The following is a 26,201-nucleotide window of genomic DNA, read 5'->3' as shown; positions in this document are numbered from 1 at the left end:
ACGAACCTGACTGAAAGAAATAATGAGAATCAAATCCTAGATGACAGCAACACTCATAACAGTGACAAAACAATTACATTGACTATCATGTTACGTTATTTTTAAAATGTTTCCATTTCTTTTTCATAACTTATTTAACACACTACTTCGCCGCTGCGAAGCGCGGGTATTTTGCTAGTCTATACTAATAAAAGGCAAAGCCCTCACTCACTCACTCACTCACTTTACTCAATTTGGTAGGCGGCTTCCCTGCGCTAACCGAAACCGATGTATGTACTTATTTCGGTGGTATGATGCCACTGTCAGCCGCCATATTGAACTTTCCAAGAAGGCTGAAATTTGGCATGCTCATTCCTTACAGCTTACTTACAAAAGTTAAGCAGGTTTCATTTCGAAATTCTATATGTAACAGTCATAACGGTCAACAACGTTCGCCATGTTGAACTTTCTTATTTATGGCCCCATCTTCACGAAATTTGGTAGGTGGCTTCCCTGTACTAACCAAAACCAATGTACGTACTTATTTCAGTGGTATGATGCCACTGTCGGCCTCCATATTGAACTTTTCAACGGTCTTTGTTACTTATGGGCCCATCTTCAAGAAATTTGGTATGTGGGTTCCCAACGCTAACTGAATCCTACTTACATACATATATACGTCCATAGCCTGCAGCTCGGGTCACTGTGTGAGGCGGCGTTGGTTCCCCCATCCCAACGCCTCCCACGTTGTTGGCTGCCTGCCTATATAAGGCCGTCCATAACTCCGGTCTCTTCATTCCCTTCCTTGCTTCGCTACAGGATTCACGTCTCCCTGCTGATAACTACAGCCTTTTTGTTTAATCCACGGCTTCTCCGCTGTTTTATTGTTTCTTAATTACAATTATAGTTAATGTATAGGTATTTTAGACTTGCTTTACATTGTTCAGGTACCCAATTCCTTTATCATTCCAACCGTACCCCCATTAACATGTCTATCGAGGTGATCACCATCGATCAAAGAACTGTCACTTGCCGAGTGGTTTCCATGCCCGGAGATGGCACCTGCTTTTTCCATTCTCTGTGTTATATATTGCACGGCCATATCGGGCTCACTCTTGATATCTGGAGGAACATTGTGTCTTATGTATTGAATGACTGGGACAGGTTCAAGGTGTGGATTGATGACGGTACAGGAGATAATTATACTAAACAGGAGCACTACAAGAGTGAAATGCTTAAGCCCTTTACCTATGATTCTGCATGTGAGTTGATGGCTGCCGCTGAATTGTTCGGTTGTCTCTTTCAAGTGTACTGAAATGGCCAAATATTTTATACTTTTGGACAACCGCCAATGCCTCTTAAACATCATAGATTCACAGGTGATGATTTCAGTAGTGGACATTTTGATGTTTTTGAATGTTTAAACTCTGAAAAGCTGGATGTGAAGTTATCTATGAAACCAGTTGTATGCTTACAACGCTTGAGAGATGCCGAATGTCACTTCAACACAACAAGTCCTGCAAATACTGTCGTAATTGAAACAAACCGTGAAACTCAAACCGATTATGACAGCAGCAATCCAAGCTGTGAGATTTGAGCACTCTGGCGACGTCTGTTCCTTCTTCTCCGCACCCAGGGATGGCCATTCTGCGGTCCGGCGACGGTCTCTGGGGCGAACCGCTCCCGCGGGGTTGTGCACAGGCCGCTCCGCGGCCAGTGTGTGGGGTCCGCTGCTGCACCGGGCTGTTCACAGACATATTTGATATTAACGCAGGTCCCCTCCTTGTACCAGGCGGAGCATCCGCACGACTACGCCACTGTGAACGCTGGCCCGGACACAGACAGACGGACATCTTTGTTTCACCCAACACACCGTTTATTTACAATATATATACAAACAAAAGTCACGTGCACAAAACCCCAGTGCCTCTTGCACCGATTCCCCACAGTCCAGGCCTTACAGTCTCTGTGCCTTTTCTTTGACGGCCTCCCGTCCTCTCTACAGCTCTGTCCACTTCCACCCGACATCCACCAATGACTGGAGGGAGGAAGCCCCTTTTATAGGAACCCGGATGGGCTCCAGCTGCTTCCCAGCAATCAGTCCTAGCCACACCCGTCTTCCACCCAGCACTTCCTGGTGTGGCGGAAGTGCTGGGCTCCAGGGTTCCTCAGGCACCTGGGCGCCGCCTGGCGGTGGCCACGGGTCCCTACAGGACTGGGCTTCCAAGCCCTGTACCCGAGGCCCCCAACATAACCAGGACGGACGCCCCCTCGCGGTCTGGAGGAGGCACAAGCCCTCCTCTGGTCCTCCTGCCCCGTCCGGGGACCACAATATATATATAATTAGTGACAGATAGGGGATGCTGTCGTTCCCTTGAACCCTCAGATCATACACCAAATAAAAGTCCAATAATAATTTTTATTCGGACCAAAATGTGCACAAAGCACCCTCCACTATACTCATACAATAACAATAATAAATCAACAATCAATACAATCCTCCACTCCCAGACGCGTTGCTACCCTTCCTCCCGACTCAGCTTGTCCGTCTGGGATCTCCCACAGTCTCTTATATTCCTTGACCCGGAAGTGCTTCTGACCCCTCCGGGTCAGGTGAAAACTCCTTTTCTTCGTCAGCCCAGAAGCACTTTATTTCTTCCAACGATGTGACTGGGATGTACTTCCTGGCTGTATAGAAAACAAACGTCTCTGTGCCTCCCTGCAGTCCATGATGCCCTGCTGGAATTTGGGGCATCTCCACATTGCAGGGAGGGCTCCATCTGGCGGCTTGGGGGTCTTGGCCAATATAAACTGCCAGCCATAGTCCACAATTTTATATATGTATATATCTAATTTATAGAAAGCACTTATCTTTAGAACACAATTTTATGTGGCAAATGTATTAATACCATGTTTCTGAAGAAATAAAAGACTAGAAATATACTGAACTTAGCCTTTAATGTTATAAGGCAAGAAGCAAAAATAAAAAAATCTTGTGTCAGTCATACCAATGTGCCTTCCTGTAAGTGCTAAACTAATGCTATCTTGGGTGGTGTTTGAGTCGATAAAAGCCCACAAAACCAGAAGGGGTGAAATTGCTTGCAAGCTTGAGACCAAAAATTATTGTGGAGTCCAAAATACTTTCATTTGTTTATATTTTTAATTCTTTTCCCTTTTAGTCATTCTCATGTGTGTTCAGACCATAGTGTGTGTTTTCCAGGTATGCAATGGTTAGTTCCTATCAAAATTAGTCCAAGGAAGGGCAACCTTTGAACCAGCGACAGGGTCATGGGCGCCCAAGGGTTATTGGGGAGCAAAGACTAGCTCATATGGTACAATCCTACAGAAGAGTTACTGTAGCAGAGGTTGCTGAAAAATGCTGGCCATGACAGAAAGGTGTCAATATACACAGTGCAATGCAGCTCCTGCGTATGCGTCTGTGTAGCAGCAGACCAGTCAGAGAGAGCCCATACTGATCCTTGTCCTTGTTAGTGCCTACAATGGTCATGTGAGCGTCAGAACTAGATCATGAAGCAATGAAAGAAGGTGGCCTGGTGTGATGAATAACATTTTCTTTTAGGCCAAGTGTGCCTGCATCTTTTACCTGAGGAAGCAGTAGCAGTAGAAGGCAAGTCAGTGGAGACAATGTGATGCTCTGGGCAATGTTCTGCTGGGAAAACTTGGGTTCTGCCATTCATGTGGATGTTACTTTGACATCTAAAAATTGTGCAGACCACATACATTCCTTCATAGCAACAGTATTTCCGGATGGCAGTGGCCACTTTCAGCAGGATAATGCACCCTGCCATGCTGCAAACATTGTTCAGGAATGGTTTGAGGAACATGACAAAGAATTTAAGGAGTTGACTTGGCCTCCAAATTCCCCAGATTTCAATCTGGTCAAGCATATGTGGGATGTGCTGGAACTAGTCTGTTCCATGTAAGTTCCACCATGTAACATACAGTACTTAAAGGATCTGCTGCTAACGTTTTGGTGCCATTTACCAGATTATACCTTCAAAGGTCTTATGGAGTCAATGTCTTGACAGGTCAGTGCTGTTTTTGTGGCATGAGGAGGATCTACACAATATTAACTAGTGGATTTGATATTATCGCTTCTTCTTCATCTTTCGTCTGCTCCCGTTAGGGATCGCCACTACGGATCATCTTCTTCCATATCTTTCTGTCCTCTGCATCTTGTTCTGTTACACCCATCACCTGTACGTCTTCTCTCACCACATCCATAAACCTTCTCTTAGGCCGCCTTCTTTTTCTCTTGCCTGGCAGCTCTATCCTTAGCATCCTTCTTCCAATTTACTCTGCATCTCTCCTCTGCACATTTCCAAACCAATGCAATCTCGCCTCTCTGACTTTGTCTCCCAACTGTCCAACTTGAGCTGATCCTCTAATGTACTCATTTCTAATCCTATCCATCCTTGTCACACCCAATGCAAGTCTTAGCATCTTTAACTCTTCTACTTCTCTGTCTCCTGCTTTCTGGTCAGTACCATGGTCTCCAACCCATATACAGTGGCTTGCAAAAGTATTCGGCCCCCTTGAACTTTTCCACATTTTGTCACATTACAGCCACAAACATGAATCAATTTTATTGGAATTCCACGTGAAAGACCAATACAAAGTGGTGTACACGTGAGAAGTGGAACGAAAATCATACATGATTCCAAACAAGTTTTACAAATAAATAACTAAAAAGTGGGGTGTACGTAATTATTCAGCCCCCTGAGTCAATACTTTGCAGAATCACCTTTTGCTGCAATTACAGCTGCCAGTCTTTTAGGGTATGTCTCTACCAGCTTTGCACATCTAAAGACTGAAATCCTTGCCCATTCTTCTTTGCAAAACAGCTCCAGCTCAGTCAGATTAGATGGACAGCGTTTGTAAACAGCAGTTTTCAGATCTTGCCACAGATTATCGATTGGATTTAGATCTGGACTTTGACTGGGCCATTCTAACACATGGATATGTTTTGTTTTAAACCATTCCATTGTTGCCCTTGCTTTATGTTTAGGGTCGTTGTCCTGCTGGAAGGTGAACCTCCGCCCCAGTCTCAAGTCTTTTGCAGACTCCAAGAGGTTTTCTTCCAAGATTGACCTGTATTTGGCTACATCCATCTTCCCATCAACTCTGACCAGCTTCCCTGTCCCAGCTGAAGAGAAGCACCCCCAGAGCATGATGCTGCCACCACCATATTTGACAGTGGGGATGGTGTGTTCAGAGTGATGTGCAGTGTTAGTTTTCCGCCATACATAGCGTTTTGCATTTTGGCCAAAAAGTTCCATTTTGGTCTCATCTGACCAGAGCACCTTCTTCCACATGTTTGCTGTGTCCCCCACATGGCTTGTGGCAAACTGCAAACAGGACTTCTTATGGTTTTCTGTTAACAATGGCTTTCTTCTTGCCACTCTTCCATAAAGGCCAACTTTGTGCAGTGCACGACTAATAGTTATCCTATGGACAGATTCCCCCACCTGAGCTGTAGATCTCTGCAGCTCGTCCAGAGTCACCATGGGCCTCTTGGCTGCATTTCTGATCAGCGCTCTCCTTGTTCAGCCTGTGAGTTTAGGTGGACGGCCTTGTCTTGGTAGGTTTACAGTTGTGCCATACTCCTTCCATTTCTGAATGATCGCTTGAACAGTGCTCCGTGGGATGTTCAAGGCTTTAGAAATCTTTTTGTAGCTTAAGCCTGCTTTAAATTTCTCAATAACTTTATCCCTGACCTGTCTGGTGTGTTCTTTGGACTTCATGGTGTTGTTGCTCCCAATATTCTCTTAGACAACCTCTGAGGCCGTCACAGAGCAGCTGTATTTGTACTGACATTCGATTACACACAGGTGCACTCTATTTAGTCATTAGCACTCATCAGGCAATGTCTATGGGCAACTGACTGCACTCAGGCCAAAGGGGGCTGAATAATTATGCACACCCCACTTTGCAGTTATTTATTTGTAAAAAATGTTTGGAATCATGTATGATTTTCGTTCCACTTCTAAAGTGTACACCACTTTGTATTGGTCTTTCACATTGAATTCCAATGAAATTGATTCATTTTTTGTGGCTGTAATGTGACAAAATGTGGAAAAGTTCAAGGGGGCCGAATACTTTTGCAAGCTACTGTAACATAGCTGGTCTCACTACCGTCCTGTAGACCTTCCCTTTTACTGTTGCTGATATCAGTCTGTCACAAATTACTCCTGACACTCTTCTCCACCCGGCCTTCACTCTCCTTTTTCACCTCTCTTCCACAATCCCCATTACTCTGTACTGTTGATCCCAAGTATTTAAACTCATCCACCTTCACCAACTCCACTCCTTGTATCCTCACCATTCCACTGACATCCCTTTCAAGTATTCTGTCTTGTTCCTACTGACGTTCATTCCTCTCCTCTCTAGAGCATATCTTGACCTCTCTAGGGTCTCCTCAACCTGTTCCCTACTATCACTACAGATCACAATGTCATCAGCAAACGTCATAGTCCATGGGGACTTCTTTTTAATCCCGTCTGTCAACCTGTCCATCACCATTGCAAATAAGAAAGGGCTCAGAGCTGATTCCTGATGTAATCCCACCTCCACCTTGAATGCATCCGTCACTCCTACCACAGACCTCACCATGGTCACACTTCCCTCGTACATATCCTGTACAACTCTTGCATACTTCTCTGCCACTCCCGACTTCCTCATACAATACCACAACTCCTCTCGAGGCACCCTGTCATATGCTTTCTCCAGGTCCACAAAGACGCAATTCAGTTCCTTCTATACTTCTCTATCAACTAACTCAGAGCAAACATCACATCTGTGGTGCTCTATCTTGGCATGAAACCGTACTGCTGCTCACTAATCATCACCTCACTTAGCTTCCACTACTCTTTCCCATAACTTCATGCTGTGGCTCATCAATTTTATCCCCCGTTGTTATTACAGTCCTGCACATACCCCTTATTCTTAAATATCGGCACCAGTACACTACTTCTCCACTCCTCAGGCATCCTCTCACTTTCCAAGATTCCATTAAACAATCTGGTTATAAACTCCTCTTGTCTACTTTCTGCATCTCTCTGACTATCCCACTTCTTCTTTGCCATCCTCTTCCTCTGTATACTCTCCTGTACTTCCCCATTCCACCACCAGGTTTCCTTTTCCTCCTTCCTCTGTCCAGATGTCATGCCAAGCACCTTTCTTGCTCTCACCCTTACTACATCTGCTTTCGTTTCCCAACTGTCAGGTAATTCTTCACTAACACCCAGTGCCTATCTCACCTTCTCCCTAAACTCAACCTTGCAGTCTTCCTTTTTCAACTTCCACCATTTGGTCCTTGGTGCTGCCCTCACTCTCTTCCTCTTCTTGATCTTCAACCTTATCCTACAGACCACCATCCTATGCTGCTTAACTACACTTTCCCCTGCCATCACTTTGCAGTCTTCAATCTCCTTCAGATTAACTCTTCTGCATAAGATGTAATCTACCTGTGTGCATCTTCCTCCACTCTTGTACGTAACCCTATGTTCCTCCCTCTTCTTAAAATACATATTCACCACAGCCATGTCCATCCTTTTGGCAAAATCCACTATCCTCTGACCTTCTTCATTCCTCTCCTTGACACTATACCTACCTATCACCTCCTCATCTCCTCTGTGCCCTTCACCAACTTGTCCATTGAAATCCGCTCCAATCACTACTTTGTGTCCCTTGGGTACACTGTTCATCACTTCATCCAACTCACACCAAAAATCTTCTTTCTCATCAATTGTACACCCAACTTGCAGGGCATATGCACTAACAACATTCATCATCACACTTCCAATTTCTAGATTCATAATCATTACTATGTCTGACACTTTTTTCACCTCCAAAACACACTTGACATTCTGTCCCTTCAGAATAGCCCCTACTCCATTTCTCCTCCTATGCACACCATGATAGAACAATTTGAATCCACCTCCAATCCACCTGGCCTTACTCCCCTTCCATTTAGTCTCTTGCATGCACAATATATCAACCTTCCTTCTCTCCATCATATCTGCTAACTCTCTCCACTTACCAGTCATACTGCCAACATTCAAAGTTCCTATGCTCAGTTCCATTCTCTTTACCTTCCTCCTCTCCTCCTGCCTCTGGACAAGTCTTCCCCATCGTCGTCATCTTCTTCTTCTTCTTCGGCCAACAGTAGCCCAATTTCCACCAGCACCCTGTTGGCTAACAATACTGGTGGCGGTCGTTGTTAACTCGGGGCTTGACCGATCCAGTATGGAAATTTGTATTGTTGTACGCATATTGATTTGGCAAAATTTTACACTGGATGCCCTTCCTGACATAACCCTTCCCATGTATACAGGCTTGGGACTGGCAAGAAGAAACACACTGGTTTGTGCATCCCCTGAGGCTGGGTTTGGATTTGATATTGTGGCTGAATGGGGTATATCAATTCAGATAGTGTCAAAGGTGAACAGCCTGGGAATTTTGAATGGAATCAAACCTACACTACTTATCCAGTGTTTCAGGTTTTAAGATTAATGGAAGACAGTAATACTGTACATGTATCAACAGTATAAAACATTGGCATAAAGCACAAGATATTAGTATTCATACCCAAAAAATATACAGTGGGTTGTTGAACTGTGAGTCTTTAAAGTCTGTTGTACAGCTAGCTATATTGGAATTGCAATGTGTTACATGTTGGGTTTACATGTAAATAAAGATTTTGCTGTAATCTGTAAACATGACAATACTACTCATGTTACTACTACCTTCAATGCTTCTGATTTACAGTTAATTCATAGATATTTTGTGCCAATCTGCATTTTATTGTATGTTTCTCAAAAGATACACTAGTTTTTGACTTAAAGGTATGCTGCTTCTGTAATGTACTAGTACAAATTATTTAGTAGCTGCAAGTTTTCATGAGTGAAAAAAATTGCCTTAGCAATGATACATTGCCCTGTCATTAACCTCATATTTTATGGTTAATAATTCCATAGAAAATTTAAGAATAAAGAACATTTATAACAAAACCAAACATTTATTGCAAAAGTACAAGAAAAGTATTTGTATCTCTCTGTGTCGTTTTGGTTCAATGATAAATAAATAGAAACCCCATCACATTGCCTGGACTCTACCTAGAAAAGGATGTCTACCATGCTTCAAGGCAATATTATTTTGTAGTCCAGGTATAGCTGAAAACGTATAAGAGGTCTTAATCCACTTGCAATAAAATACAGTATATCAACTGAAGGTAATATGTGCAAACCACTGTTGATTCTGTTAACAATGTTCTTAGTGGGGGCTTTTTTTTTGCCTGCAGCCAATGTTGCCAGAATCAACTCGCTGTGAAAGTAATGTTATTAACATGGCCAATGTTATCACATGTTATGCTTAGTTATTTTGATAGTATGTTCTATTGTCACCATTTTTTGAGGGTGCAGTTCATTGTCCTTTTAGTAAGGATTATAATGGACATGCAAAATAATAATTTGCATGCCTTGTTTTACTGTTTTTTTTTATGCAATTTTTATGAAAATTAGACCAGTGCATCTGGGTAAAACCGGTTTTGTCTTATTTATTTAAAAAGATGTATAAAATATGACTTTGCTTTTCTTTGTAATTTCGTAAATATAATTCCTGAAAATGTGTAACTGTTTTCTGTATCTTAGGTGACTTTTGACCCCGAGGTATTTTTCAACATTCTATTACCTCCTATAATTTTTCATGCCGGATATAGCCTTAAAAGGGTATGTATGCCTGATTTATCATTTGCTCCTGTTTTTTTTTCAAAATCTGTAGCTGTAACTGCGTTTTTAGTGACACTTTTTTGTATAGATGTCAGTTATCCAGTTGTGGTCTTTTGAGTGCTGTTTTGAGATCCAAATGAAAGTTATATTTCACCAGATCTTCATTTATATTAGTTGAAATATATACTGCAGCAGTTGTTGTTTACAGGTTACTATCTAAATGGGTGATTATAAAACAGTATGAAACTTTAAATGTAATCCTGCATATGTACTGAGAACTTTCAATTAACTAGGATATTTACCTTTTATCGCTGAAACAAGAATTGTAAGCTATTTCCAATACATAAGTTCACCACTGGTGGTCTTCTCCCCTAAATATTTGTAGTGCTGTTGAATTGTAGCTATTCAGGTGTTCTTTTTGTTGTAGGTTATTATCAGGTGGTGTTATTTCATATTGTATATGGCCACTTCAGAAACTTTTCACCTTCTTTCATTTTCGTTCTTCACTTTTATGTATTGTTGAGTAAACATGTTTGTGTATTGTTGAGTGCATGGATGATTTGCCAAGACTAAGCAGGACCTACAGAGCATGTAGTAATGTAAAACCGTTTGGGAGGCACATATCTCACTTCTCAAATATCATATGTGCTTTTATGTAATCAGTAAGTTTTTACAATATGTTTGTGTACAAGTAGCTTGGATTAACTGGACAGTCAATATGATTGGCCCAAGACTCACCTCTGGTGCGAAGACATTTTTAAACATTCATGCAGGTCAGATGTAGAATCTAACCTGCTTAATCAAAGTCACAAATTGACATAGTTCAATTTCAGCAAGTTTTGACATTTATACAGAGATTTTCAAAAATTGAATTATAAATGTCAAGCGAACAGTTGCTGAGTTTTGAAAATAAAAAAGTAGACACACAATCAAATTTGTAGGCAATAATATGGTATTGCTAAGCGGAGACAAGGTATGCTCCAACACGTGGCGAGAGGTAGACCAACTCGAACAGAGAATGATGCGTGAGTGAGGAGGGTCCTGCCCCCCTCCCCTCGGCCCACTGCCTCTCTGTCAGATTCCTGCAAATAAATTGGTGAACTATAGCACAATGAGAGAAGTTTCAAAATCAACCAGAATGTTCAAGCAAATTACAGAAAAAAAATTGATCTAAATCCATTAAGTAGTTTTCTCGTGAAAAGCAGACAGACATTGAATTTTATATATATTATAGAAGTATGTCCTCAGCTGCACAATTGTGCAATGCCTTTGTTTTTTGTACATCATAATGTGCCACACATTCTCAATTGGAGACAAGTCAGGACTGCATTCAGGCCAGTCTGGTTACTTCACTGTACACTTACATAGTCATGCATTTATAATCCTAGGCAGAATGTTGTTTGGCATTGTCCTGCTTTAAAATGCAGGGATGTCCCTAGAAAAGGTGATGTCTGGATGGCAGTATTTGTTTCTCCAAAATCTGTACCTGTCTTTCTGCATTAATGGTGCCCTCAGAAATGTGCAAGCCACAGCACCTTGCCATGACAGACTTAGGCTTTTGGACCTGATGCTGATAACAGCTTGGATGGTATTTTTCCTGTTTGGTCTGAACAACATGACACATGTGTTTCCACAAAAACTATTTGAAATGTTGACTTGTTTGACCACAAAACATGATTCCATTATGATACTTTCCATCTCAGATGAGACTGAGCTAAGAAAAGTCATCTTCTAAACAGTATTGATATGCTGTTTGGCTTCTGCTTTGCATATTAAAACCTTGTATCTTTATATGAAGCTCAGAATGTTATTGACTGACAAAGGTTTATTAAAGCATCACCTTGTTATGTCAACTTATTAGTCCAACACTTACTCCGTCTCTGCTTATATGGAACGTGTTGCAGGCATCAGTTTCAAAATGGATGTTTATCCTCAAAAAACAATGCAGTTGCTTAGGCAAAACGTGACATACCTTGTCTGAGAATCTAATATGCTTGTGTTTGGTAGTATGTTTAAGAGTATGTCATTAAGAGAAGCAAATCATAACAAATCATAATCATTCAGTGCTGATTTGTCAATTTTACATTGCAGAGACATTTCTTTAGGAACTTGGGCTCCATCCTTGCATATGCCTTTGTTGGAACAGTCATCTCATGTTTTGTTATTGGGTAAGTATTTAATTTGGGTTCTTTTGACATGTAGAGGCAAAGATTGCAAAGATCTTGGTGCTCAGCTTCTAATGATATTGCCACTGGTATTGTATATCATTGTCATTTCATCTGAAGAGTTATTTAGGTCATGTTCATTTATTTTCAATAGATACTGCTGTCATGGTCGGCATTGTGTAGATTTCTCTCAAACTCCTGCAAAAAGATATGCACACTAGCTGTGTAAAATAAATCACATTAATTGTTATAGGATATATACTAGTAGCAGAAATTTTGTATTTGGATTGACTGAGAGAAAGGGGTAAGTGCTTTTGTCATTAAGATTTATAAATTGCAGATAATTATATAAATATTTCTGTATATAAAGAGGACACTGCTTTCCAAATGGACTAAAGGTTCATTCAAGACTGATTCCTATCTGCTTCATGCTGCTGGAAAAGGCTCAGTCTACACAAGATACTATAATGTAAATAATGATTTAGCAAAACCCTGCCCAAAGACACTTTTTAAATTGGGATAGCTATCCAACCTATGTGCCCCATGAATTCATATAATAAATCACAGAGTGTTTTTAACAACAGAAAAGTACAACAAAAATAAGTTACAAAAACACTACTGCTATATAATCTACAATATTCTTCCCCTACTAGGTGTTAAGCTACATCAAATAAAGCAATAGCCATTGTGTGTGAAAACCTTTAAACATTTTGCACAAATCCTAACACTGAGTTCTATTGTATCTTCTAACATGGTTTATACGGAAAATTGATACTTTATAAATTACTGATCTGTCAGATATATAAAAATGTAACCATACAGCCATCTACATACAGTTCATTAATGTGTACATTTTAGTTAGTGAGGATTAATCCAGTAACTTTCAGTGAATGAGATAAATATTTAAAATTAAGTGTAACATGTAAAAAAAGAGAAATTTGATTAGGGTGTGTTTAGCTTTTATTTAAAAATAGTTTTGGAAGGCATAAGAGCAAATATCTTTTAGCAGGTTTCATTTTAGAGTTGGAGCAAAGTCAGTCGTTTTTGTATGTTTAGTATGCATGTGTTGAATATGTACATTTTTGTTTTGTATTTTTATTAGTTCCATGTTTGTATAAAAAAAATATATGTAAGTTGTTTTTGCTTGAGACAAAGCTGCTATTTACAATAATGTAGGGTATTCAGCTTCTGTACATCTGTTGTAAGATGATAGTTATCAATAGTAGAAAATTATATAAATAGTTAATCTTGGATCAAGTCTTGTATTTTGTAAGCATTAATTTAATCTTTCCTTAATTCTTGGACAGGCTGATTATGTATGGATTTGTAACCCTCATGAAATCTATTCGACAACTTGGAGGTGATTTCTTCTTCACTGATTGCCTCTTTTTTGGTGCAATCGTGTCTGCCACTGACCCAGGTGAAATATTTTATGAATGATGGGGTAATGTGTGAATTTGTTTGGTCATAACTTGTACTTCACAATGTTTAGCATAACAATGAGATTTAAATCATTAGAAATAACAAGGCACAAATTTGCTTTAATTAAAAATGTAATTCAGGAGTAGGGTATAATGGCTTTCTTATTGTTATCAAACCAAATATGCAGTGATAAGTAATGATGGTAAACTAAGAAGGGTAAAGTGTTTATTATGCTGTTTTCGGTAAAATACAGAAAACTTTTTCAATATCAGATTAACCATAATAACACTGTCAATCTTGTTTATTACCTTTCCATTTCTATTGTTATTAAAGATAAATAAATCCTTCATATTTTGTATTTGACATGTGAGGTTAAGTTCTAATGACTGTTAACGTTGGTCAAAATACACTATTAACATCACTTGGTTGATTGCTTAATATACACATGTATATGAAATCAAAGTGTTAGGAAACCTTGGACACATTTTTTTACATTTTTAAAATCCTGTTCTTTTTTTCCTCAAAAGTGACAGTACTGGCAATTTTCCATGAGTTGCAGGTGGATGTGGATCTATATGCACTATTATTTGGAGAAAGTGTGCTAAATGATGCAGTTGCCATTGTACTATCCTCGTAAGTTCCTTTAGTATCTAATTATTTTGGAGCCTGCATGTAAGGAAGAGTGTGTGGTTTAGTATGTGTTCTTTTATATTTTATATGAGATAACTGGTTTTTAGTACCTCTCTTCTAAAAAATAAACAAGTAAATCTTTAATCACGTAATAAAATTGACTTTTTTAATGAAATTTACAGAACAACAATTTCCTCATATAATCAAAGAATAATATAAAATAATATATCAAATGTTTAATATGAAGTGCTTTGTAACTAATGAAGATAACCCTCTCTTGTAGTCTTAGTTTATTACTTGGAATATATGTACACATCTAAAGTGACAATGTTATGAGTTTAGAAATGACTAAATATTTATTATACTTGGATAAGACAGATGACATATCTTATTTTACATCACTGCTGATTACATTTTGATTTTCTGTCAAAAAGCTAACTTCCTGTTCCATACAATAGCATTCTCCAATTTACATTGACTGATCAAATTTCCTTCTCATAGTCTTAGGATCATCAGATACTTCAAAAGCTTGTATATTTATGGCATGGTTAGCTGGTGATTCCACATCGTCAGTATGGGTCTGAAAATGTCTTGCCTTTGTGTTTCGGTCCTAAATGTTTTTTGGTTTTTTTTTTATCTATCTTACGGGCATCCATAAAAAAATAAAAAACAGCTTTATCACCTTGTAACACTGCCCTGGAAATATGGAGTCAGGAAATATATTTGATTCTGTATTAATTTTTTGAAAGTGCATATTTGTTCCTTGATGGCTTGTAAAAATAAACCTGGAAGAAGTTGTTTTCAAAGTCATTTCAAATGTATAAAGCATGTCACTCATACACATGTGTTACATTCCTTCATGCCATATTTTAACTGTTGGTTAGGCATAATTTTTTTTTTCTGTTGGTTTAGCAGCATTGTTTAGGGCGGACTTGAACATGAGATGCATATAGCCCAGAGAAAGGGTAATAAATAATCTGGACTACAGAAACATCTCTTCAAGGGTAATCAGGAGGGATAAGCAAAACATTCAGTAAAAAATGTTTCTTCCAGCTTTTCAGTAATTGTTAGCATTCTTTTTCTGGGCAAAACACCCAATTAACCTATAATACTATCATCACCAGAAGTTGTTTTGCCCTTATCTACAGTCCACTGCACTCCATTTTGCATAAAACAGTGTGTATAACCCATTTATAATACTAAATTCTACCCAGAGATGTGTTGCTTCAACTGTAAACACCCTGTTGTTTGCTTGTTGACATGGACTGATACTAATACATGGTTATAACATCATAACAAATGCATCTTACATGATTGATTGATTAGCAATTCAGTGTCCAGAGTGAAGGGGGGAAAAGCCTGAAGAGTGTAACTGCTGACAACAGGCACTGCATCACAAGGTGATACAGTAGAATAGAATAATCACTATAGTCCTTGCTAGAAATCTGAGAAATTTAGGAATGCAATGTCCAAAAATTAGCTTATTAATGTGAATAGATGTTCACTTAATTTAGATGTTAATAATAATGGTTTTATAATTATTTTAGTCTGAATATCATATTTAATTTTTTTGTTTAAAAAAACTAGAACACCTGAAAATGAAGTTTTATAGACTGCGTTCTTGCTTTTTATATTTACAGTGCATCCAGAAAGTATTCATAGCGCTTCACTTTTTCCACATTTTGTTATGTTACAGCCTTATTCCAAAATGGATTAAATTAATTTTTTTCCTCAGAATTCTACACACAACACCCCATAATGACAACGTGAAAAAGTTTACTTGAGGTTTTTGCAAATTTATTAAAAATAAAAAAACTGAGAAATCACACGTACATAAGTATTCACAGCCTTTGCTCTATACTTTGTCGATGCACCTTTGGCAGCAATTACAGCCTCAAGTCTTTTTGAATATGATGCCACAAGCTTGGCACACCTATCCTTGGCCAGTTTCGCCCATTCCTCTTAAGCTCCTTCAGGTTGGAAGGGAAGCGTCGGTGCACAGCCATTTTAAGATCTCTCCAGAGATGTTCAATCGGATTCAAGTCTGGGCTCTGGCTGGGCCACTCAAGGACATTCACAGAGTTGTCCTGAAGCCACTCCTTTGATATCTTGGCTGTGTGGTTAGGGTCGTTGTCCTGCTGAAAGATGAACCTTCGCCCCAGTCTGAGGTCAAGAGCGCTCTGGAGCAGGTTTTCATCCAGGATGTGTCTGTACATTGCTGCAGTCATCTTTCCCTTTATCCTGACTAGTCTCCCAGTTCCTGCCGCTGAAAAACATCCCAACAGCATGATGCTTCCATCACCGTGCTTCACTGTAGGGATGATATTAGCCTGGTGATGAGCAGTGCCTGGTTTCCTCCAAACGTGACGCCTGGCATTCACACCAAAGAGTTCATTCTTTGTCTCATCAGACCAGAGAATTTTGTTTCTTATGGTCTGAGAGTCCTTCAGGTGCAATTTTGCAAACTCCAGGCGGGCTGCCATGTGCCTCTTACTAAGGAGTGGCTTCCGTCTGGCCACTCTACCATACAGGCCTGATTGGTGAATTGCTGCAGAGATGGTTGTCCTTCTGCAAGGTTCTCCTCTCTCCACAGAGGACCTCTGGAGCTCTGACAGAGTGACCATCGGGTTCTTGGTCACCTCCCCCTTCTCCTCTGATCGCTCAGTTTAGGTGGCTGGTCAGCTCTAGGAAGAGTCCTGGTGGTTTTGAACTTCTTCCACTTACGGATGATGGAGGCCACTGTGCTCACTGGGACCTTCAAAGCAGCAGAAATTTTTCTGTAACCTTCCCCAGATTTGTGCCTCGAGACAATCCTGTCTCGAAGGTCAACAGACAATTCCTTTGACTTCATGCTTGGTTTGTGCTCTGACATGAACTGTCAACTGTGGGACCTTATATAGACAGGTGTGTGCCTTTCCAAATCATGTCCGATCAACTGAATTTACCACAGGTGAACTCCAATTAAGCTGCAGAAACATCTCAATGATGATCAGAGGAAACAGGATGCACCTGAGCTCAATTTTGAGCTTCATGCCAAAGGCTGTGAATACTTATGTACATGTGCTTTCTCAGTTTTTTTATTTTTAATAAATTTGCAGAGACCTCAAGAAAACTTTTTTCACGTTGTCATTATAGGGTGTTGTGTTTAGAATTCTGAGGAAAAAATGAATCTAATCCATTTTGGTATTAGGCTGTAACATAACAAAATGTGGAAAAAGTGATCCGCTGTAAATACTTTCCGGATGCACTGTATCATTTATGCAGAGTTTATACTTTTGTTAAGTCTTACTGGTATCAGATAATCAGATTGAAACAATAATGTCTAAATAAGGGCCTACAGGTATAGTATGTTGTTAATATTTTAATTCCAGTTTAAATTATGTTTTTTGTTTTTTTTTTTTATACCTTTTTTGAGGCAAGAACATTCAAAATTTTTATTATGTTGCAATTTTTCTTTATCATAAAGTTTTACATTCCCTTTAGGTGTATGTAACTATGACTAGCTGGAAATTACTTCCAGAATAAAAAACACCAATCATTTGATTATTTTTTGGCATCTTTATTGAAAATGTTTATAATTGTAATTTTTGGCCATCTCTTACATATGCTACCTTGTTTAAATACTTTAATGTTTTGACTTAATATATAGTGCTTTTTGTGTAAGTTTATTAAGACCTCTTACAAATGCATTGTGTATTTACAGAATTTTTATTTATTATGGAAAGCACAGTGCACTTGGACTCCGTACAAGCTGGGCCAATGCAACAGTGTCTAAAATGGTTCCAGGCATGGTGGAGATTCAGGGAGTCTTAACTAATGGGTGTGCTGTGCTTGTGTTGTGTGTTGTGCCTTCTTAGCAGTGCTCTATATAAGGCCAAAGCTCTATCTTATGCAAAGCAAATTACCAGTGTATTTATTGTTTTGGAAATAATCATGAATTAATAATATTTTTTGATTATCTATTAAATGCTTGAAAATTGTAAATAATAAAATTGATGTTATTTAAAGCACACATGATAGGGGTATGGGATACAGTGTACTGTACATCCTAACTTCTTGACTAAATGTAGTTGTTTAGCTGCAACCAAATCAAACCTACATTGTCCTGAGTTTTATTCTTTGCCCGTTCGTAAGTGGAGACTAAACAATTAAAAATGTTTATACTGACTCATTACAAGGTTGAACTTTCTTATCACTTAATGACGCCAGATAAAAAGTAGACATGTTTCTGGTAATTTGCTTGTTGTTTTACATTTGTCTTTCTACACTTGACTTCCTATATACCCTTCTGAGATCTTTCCTTTTTATTTCTCACCTATAAAAAGTGTAGTTGTGTGTGTATAATAATATAGGAATGGTTTTAAAATTTTCAATTTTTATGGTGGTTGTTTATTTTAAAGAGGTTTTATGCTCACAAGTTTAAAGTTACATATTGTAAAACAGTGGATTACAGACTTTGTCCTGAAGAATGATTTGTGCTGTTGATTTTAGTTTGATTTTTGCGCTAGTTTCATTTTCTTATACTGTAGTTGGTAGCCTAGCTTTTAAACAGCCTGTACTTCATCATGACATTTTGATACTTTTTCTATATTTCATTATTATTACACAATTTTATTCAACTTGCCGTCTCTGTTTGTCAAATTTTGCAATCAATTTTTACCCACTTTAACTAAACTGATTTCCTTCAAACTTTTCATGCATGCTGATCTCCAGTGACAATGCAATACTTCATAAGTTTTGAATTGGGATCTGTATGATAATGTTTCATTTCCTTATATTATACTTTTAGCGAATACATATATAAAATGCTTTTAGCCAACACACATATGTGAATTAGTGGTGTTGGTCTTTTGATTTGGTCAATGGTTCAAGACCAATATAGACAAATTAATTTAACCTCCTTAGCGTTGGATTTTATTCCAAAAAAAATGTAAAAAGCATTGCATTTTTTTGGGATGAAAAATTACATTTTTATTAAATCTCAAAAGTATAATAATGATACAAATAATAATAGTAATGCTGAATAAAAATAATAATACGGAATGAACAGTAATAACAAAAACAATAATAACGGTAATAATAATACTACTAATGATGCCAAAACAGTATATACACTGTAATCTCAAAATGAGTCCTTTGTGTGCTAAATCTTAAAGCACCATGAAAGGCACAATCCAACGTCACAGTCGAGACAATAATAGTGTGCTTCTTTTCGGATTTTCTTTCCGGATTTATCTGTTTTTGAACAGCACACTGCACAGGTACGACTTGGATTCTGTTTTTTTTTTTTCTGTTGGGTGTGTATAATTAATAAAATGTCTGCCAGTAAGACGCTCTGGATTGATCCGTGATGTACTGTGTTGACCGTGCCTCTTTAGTGGTGCATGTCTGGCCATGATTTATTCTTCAAGCTGGCATGTAAAGTTTGCATGAGATACAGTTTTGCCAGCATTTTTTTGTATAACACTAATGCATTCCAAATACACTGTTCCACCAGATGATGAAATATCTTTTTGTATTATTCCTTTTGTTGCACCCACATAACGGGATAGAAAGTCAATTCTTGATCCACGCAGTTTACGCTGCCTATCATGTTATTGTAGTCAACCACAGCAAAAGTCTTTGTAAACTGCTTGTTGCCTTTTGCCTGTATTGTGATTGTATCTGCATAATGTATAGTGCTAAGAAGACAAACATCTTTCTTGTCCTTCCATTTCAGCACAATCACTTTACACTTTTGCCAAGTTACTAGTACACCTTGCTGTAATTTAGCTCTATCAATGTCTTCAGGTATGCCATGACGGTTAGGACGCAGTGTACCATATGCGTCAGTCTTTCTTTGCAGTGAGATGTCAAATAGTTCTGGCAAACTATAAGAATTGTCCATGGTTACACAGTAATCTTGATCCAGCAGAGCATCTATCAGAGTCAGCACCAATGACGTAGCAACGCCATACTGATTGTGTTTCGGATCAAACATTGTCCCAAGCCCTGTGTACAGAACAGAAGTCCAAATGCATCCTGTTTTAGATTCACAAACCTCGTAAAGCTTTATGCCAAATTTTGCTCTTTTTGACGTGATGTAATGTATCCATGACAGTCTACTCTTATAAGCTGTGAGACTTTCATTGATGCCAAAATTTTCTTCATTTTGGGTTCTATGTGGTTATTCTAATCAGAGTCTTCATTGATGGAAAATTAAAGGTATTTCATAATTAGTGAAAATGTACGCAAGATGCATCAGTACAGTTGCTTGAGTGACACTCGGGACTAACTCTTTTAGCACAGTTTTTACAGCTCGGGTAACACTTGAGTCTAACACTAAGGAGGTTAAAAAATCATTTTATTTCATATTGAAGTTTTGTCAAATTACTTCAATATCAAAATTAAGCAGCATTGGTCAAGTGGTTAGTGTGTTGGATGTTCAATCAAATGGTTGAAGGTTTAAGACCAGTGTACATAAAGTAATTTCTTCTTTTTTTTAATTGTACCAATTTTTTTTTATTCTTTTCAGTGATTTGGTGATACTGGGTCAGTGGATAAAGTGTTGGGCTTTTCTAAGAATGATTGAAAGTTTAATTCTCCAGTAGACAAACACACATTTCCAGTACTTACATGTGTAAGGTTTCATGATTAGGATTTTTTGAAATGAGAAATGAACATGAATGAATGTTAAGTTTTACTTTAAGGTTGTAGGTTTGATTCCACTCTGTTAATGTAATTTCTGTCAAATCTTAAAAATCCTTAAAAAAATTAATTTAATTCACTTCAGATGCATAGATTCCTTAAATGATTAAAAAATAATTCTTACAATTTGAAAATTTCTTTAATTATCACCTTTATCCTACTTACTTTAATCAAGTTTTATATGATGTGTCATTTTCTTTTGATAGTTAAGCTGTGTGACAGATAGGGGGCACTGTCATCCCCTTGAACCCTCAGACCAAACACCAGACCCCAGATAAAAGTCCAAATATTAAATTTATTTGTACAATGTTTACAAAGCACCCACCACTCCACTATACTCATAAACAAATACAATAATAATAACAATAATCAATCCTCCACACCCAGACGCGTTGTTCCCTTCCTCCCAACTCAGCTCGCCTGTCTGGGATCTCCCACAGTCCTTTACAGTTCATGATCCTTCAGTCCATGTGATTATCCAGCACTTCCGGGTCAGGTGAAAACTCCTTTTCTTCAACCCGGAAGTACATCATTTCTTCTGTCCATGTGACTGGGACATACTTCCGGGCTGTATGGAAAATAAACATCTCTGTGCCTCCCTGCAGCGTCCCCTGATGGCCCCAACATTATCCAGGAGGGCTGTGTATTAAAACTCCATAGTCCATGGTGCCCTGCTGGAATTCGGGGCATCTCCACATCGCAGGGAGGGCTCCCTCTGGCGGCTTGGGGGTATTGGCGGGGATAAGCTGCCGGCCATAGTCCACAGCTGGCAAGAAATTTCCCTCTAATGCATCTATGCATTTTAATCAAGTTAAATTAGTAATATATGACCAACAAGATCTTAGTACAAGAATAAAAATTATTTTACTTTTTAGTGCATTTTTTTATAAAATCACGTCACTATAAAAATCTTTTTTTAATATATTGACAAATTTAACCTTGTAATATTTTTACATTATTCTAAATGTACAGCAGGTACACCTTATCAGACTAATACAGTACAGTTATATACCTTTTTTTACCTGAAGCATCAGTGTTCATCATCCTGATCGCCACTGTGGCTTGTTTTTATCAATGGTATGGTTGAGTCTAGTTGCTTACTAAAGTTATTATGTCCTTTACAGTCTGTGTTAGTGGCAATATGTTAGACTTGTGTAAGTCTTGTACAGTCAGTAGTTTTTTAGTTGACAAGTCTGGAACTGGACCTGCCCAATTACTCAGTTACATGATATTTATAACCACTGTCAAAGAGACTTCACTGGTGAGACTCTTCAGATGAACTATATAAAAATGTGGCATCATAAATGCCTTGTCATTTGGCTTAATGTCTTGGTTAGCATCTATAACATTTGCTCAATGAGGTTTGTATTGCAGATATATATCACTATGTTATACCTTGTCTAGCCCCCTAGCATTGATGCTTTGGGGAAAAAACAATAGCAGAAATAGCCTTTCAATTATATAGTGATTAGTGTAGCCAGCTCAGCCCAGGGAAGAAGTAGGGTAAGAAAGATGAGGGACGTGTGTGTTCTATTCTATATTTTCTTACTCTTGGATCATGTATAATGTTTCTTTTTTGTCATTGTCAAGAGGAAAGTTATGTTGTGACCATTTAGGGATTTCAATGCAATTGTTCTAGCTTAGTATAGCAATAGTGTTAGTAAAAAGAAAAAATGTCCTTAAATCAGTCCATTGTATGCAAAGCATGCTATTTCACTAGGCCAACTGTAGAGAAAAAACATATCAAATTAACATATTTAAACTTAACGAATTATTAAAACACTTTGCCATCTGTTTTCTGACATCATAGTTAAATTTTGGAAAGGATTTCAAAGTTTATAGTTTCATTTCCTGCTTTAGTCCTGTCTCTGTTTTCTGAAAACAAAATGAGCTGCTATAGTAACTGACGTGGAAATTGCCAATTTGAGGTTTTGGGATTTGTTGACTATTTTATCATGAAATTTTAAGCTTATGCTTTTATGATTTACTTAGACGTCCATTTTCATTTTACTGGTTTTAATTAAAAAATGAAGAGGAGGAAAAAATCCAGAGCAAAACTCTAGAGAAATGAGTCAAGTGTTATAGAATTGACAGCCAACCTGAGTGGAAACAGAGGCAGCCATTAAGAACAAGAGAAAAAGACAAACTCAGCTTTTGGTAGTAATTGTACTATTACTACTTGAGAAACAAATCAGTAGGAACTTTGAAGTGTTTTTGTTTTCCTTCATTTTGTTTGTGCCTTTGCAAAACGTATACAGACATGCAGGTATATTAAAGAAGTAGAAAAATGTTGCTTCAGGTATGTCAAGTCCAATTTATTTTTAAACTGTACAGATCATACCTAGAGTATGTTTTACACAGTTTTGTGGACAAATTACAGGCTATTCAGTATGTAAGGAAATGAAGTAAAGAGTGAATGCTAAGAATGTAATATTTTATATTTCTCACCAGTGTAACCAATATGTATTTTAAAGATTTTGATGAATTAGTGAATGGTTTCTGTCTGTACTGAATGGTGGATTTTTGATATTCTGACAAGTCTTCTGGTTTGCAGGTCAATTGTTGCTTATCAGCCAGCTGGAGATAACAGCCATACTTTTGACGTCACAGCAATGTTTAAGTCATTTGGAATTTTTTTAGGAATATTTAGTGGATCTTTTGCTCTTGGAGCTGCCACTGGAGTTGTGACAGCCCTGATATCCTTTTACTAATTTGAGTTAATTTTTATACAGTGACGTGTCATTGGCACTGAATCATTAAAAAATGTAAATTTCTAATATTTCATGTTGTTCTGACTCTTTAACTGACCTATTCTTTACGTCACCAAATTCACAAAACTGCGGGATTTCCAGCTTCTGGAGACTGCTTTATTCTTCCTGATGTCCTGGAGCACATTTCTTCTTGCAGAGGCATGTGGTTTCACAGGTATGCAAAATTAAATTTCATGAGCATTGTGCTTTTTAACAAGAAATGTTTTTTTTTTTCTTGTTCTAAATGCTTTTTAGCACAGTGCTTAATAAATACCATTAAATGTATAACCCCTCCAGGAATGGCAATTAAAGAAAGAAAAATAATTGTAGGGGTTTTATAGTTCTTGAATATTTCATTAAAGGTGTTTGTTTATAAAGTAAGATTTTTTTAACTGGACATAGTAGAAGATGGCAGTACAGTAAATGTCTATTTCTCCACTTTTTCATAGGTGTGGTGGCTGTTCTTTTTTGTGGTATCACCCAGGCACATTATACCTATAACAATTTATCTCCAGAATCACAGGACAGAACCAAGCAGGTAAAAAGGCTTGTCTCAGCATTGATTTACTTTCTGTCATACTATGCCAATATAGGATTGAATTGGAAGATAAAATAATTAATGCTCTTCTTTCCCTAGTTGTTTGAGCTGCTGAATTTTCTGGCAGAAAATTTCATCTTTTCGTACATGGGATTAACACTGTTCACATTCCAGAACCATGTTTTCAATCCAACATTTATTGTGGGAGCTTTTGTATCCTTTTGAGCAAATTGGTTTACTGCATACACACTGGCAAGTGTGAATGGATCGACAGCAGAGGTTGTTGTCATTAGACTAATAGTAATATTATTTGGGTAAGAACTTTTTCTCTTGTATATTCAAGTACTCTTAAATGTACTCTTTCTGTGTTTAGCTTTCTGGAACAATTTTAAATATCCAGTAAAAACAACAATATGACAAACTTGAAGTACAGCAAAACAAACAAAAGTCTCAAGTATATATTGCCTATGGTCTTTCATTTGCTTACCTGTTGAAATAAAGACTAATATGGATATCGATATCCTGCACTCTGTTACAGTTTTTCCAGCTTCCTCAATTGGAATTGTGCAGTGGAACTACTGATGCTTCCTTGTCCTTGTTCCTTTCTAGGACTGCAAGTCCATTCAAGCTCATAGGATAGAATGCCCTTTACGAAAAATTTATTTGGAAATATACATTATTACCATATATTTAGCAGTATATAGATGCTCCCAATTAGAAGAAGTCATGTATGTAATGTAACTTATGAATCGCTCAACCTCAATTTGCTGATGAATAGCAAACATCAAAAATGCCTATTGTAACCATTCTGCCTGGAAAACCAATGTTTAGAAGGCTGCTAAAGGGAGAGCACACCAGCCACCTTGATTCTTCTTGAGACATTCACAAGCTTTAAAAGTAACATTAATACACTGATACTGTCCATTAATAAGAATTAAAAAGAAATAAAACATAATGGTTATCTCACAATGGAGATCTTTAATAATCTTTTAGCAACTTTGACTAATTTTGTTGAGTGTTTATTCGGGGTTCAAATTGGAATTGTGAACTATGATTAGGTTTTTGTGGTCAATACAGCAAGCATACAAGAGATTTACCACTGATTTGGGACACACAGAAACACGAAAATGGTAAAAGATTATCAAAAACGCATTGTCCTTTAATGAGTCTCTGAATACCTTCTGATGGGTTAGGTTTGCAGGTTCACTGGGCCAGATACAATTTCTTAAGTAAAGATTTCCCAGTTGTGTCCATCTTCACATGCTTCATATAGCTTTATTGGTTATTTGCCTTTCTTCCTGCTTTGCAGCCTCTGTCTCGGGGTGCTCAGGTAGAGTCCCTCTTAGTTTGCTGTCAGGATGTAAGCATCTGGATCAAATTTTCTGTATCTCACACTGTGGATGCAGTTTCTTCAAATGTAACATACGTATCCACTTCCAGTTGACTTTCTTACACATGGTAACAACGCATTTTTTTGGTTATCTCCTTTTGTATTTGTAGTTCTAGTACATTCATAAGCCAGAGAATCATTGTAATAAAAATCTAACTGAAGTATGACTTAGCTAGACAGCTTGGTAAACATAAGGTGGCAATTTCTGGTAAATCACTTTTTATATCTAAAATGGGTGGCACATCCACATAGCTTTCATATGTATAATTATGACTGCTTACTTTAGTACAGAGAGAGATTAAAATGTCATCATGGTATTAATACTGTACAGTTTTTGTACACTGTTATTTGTCTAATTTGTCTGTGTTCTTTGTTTAATCCTCTTAATTTTATCATTACTGTTAGAACTAAATGCACATAGGAATTTTAATATAGTGGCCGCATAACGCAATAAAATACTTGAAATTGCATTAAAATAAAGCCCAAACAAGGAAGTTTTGCTGAAAATGTCTTTTTGTTAATTATAGTCAGACTTAAAACTTAAAAAATACTTATAAAGGATCTGTTTAAAACAGCAATTAAGAGATAAAGCACTGAAACTGCTTTATAACAAAATGGTGACAAATATAATTATGAATTTGAATTTACATTGAAAAGTTATGTTTGCCAATAATATCTTATTATTACTAATACCATATGCAGGAGAGAATGCAATATTTGCCAGAACTCATGGTCACTGACAGGGCCCAGAGGTCCACACGGCCATTTGAGGAAACAAATCTAATAGAAAAGTGTCCGATTTAAATCGTGTTTGCAGTCAGCCATTACTTGATTAAGTATATAGTATTTTCCCATTTACTAATAGCATGTGCAGCTGACAGTTCTAATAAT

At 37.7% G+C, this 26,201-nt stretch overlaps 1 protein-coding gene across 1 annotated transcript in view; it reads left to right on the top strand.

Moving 5' to 3' along the window:
• Positions 1-26,201, top strand: part of slc9a6a (solute carrier family 9 member A6a) — a 73,236-nt gene that overhangs the window by 17,551 nt on the left and 29,484 nt on the right. The window contains exons 4-11 of the mRNA XM_039767660.1: positions 9,651-9,728; positions 11,820-11,896; positions 13,201-13,313; positions 13,843-13,948; positions 23,187-23,328; positions 23,452-23,557; positions 23,832-23,920; positions 24,020-24,133. Coding sequence (XP_039623594.1) covers positions 9,651-9,728; positions 11,820-11,896; positions 13,201-13,313; positions 13,843-13,948; positions 23,187-23,328; positions 23,452-23,557; positions 23,832-23,920; positions 24,020-24,133 — 825 coding nt within the window. The remainder of the gene's footprint in view (positions 1-9,650; positions 9,729-11,819; positions 11,897-13,200; positions 13,314-13,842; positions 13,949-23,186; positions 23,329-23,451; positions 23,558-23,831; positions 23,921-24,019; positions 24,134-26,201) is intronic.

Source organism: Polypterus senegalus, chromosome 10 (genome assembly GCF_016835505.1).
Source record: "Polypterus senegalus isolate Bchr_013 chromosome 10, ASM1683550v1, whole genome shotgun sequence".
NCBI lineage: Eukaryota > Metazoa > Chordata > Cladistia > Polypteriformes > Polypteridae > Polypterus > Polypterus senegalus.
The sequence above is the reverse complement of the archived record's forward strand: the minus strand, read 5'-3'. Positions and strand labels throughout refer to the sequence as shown.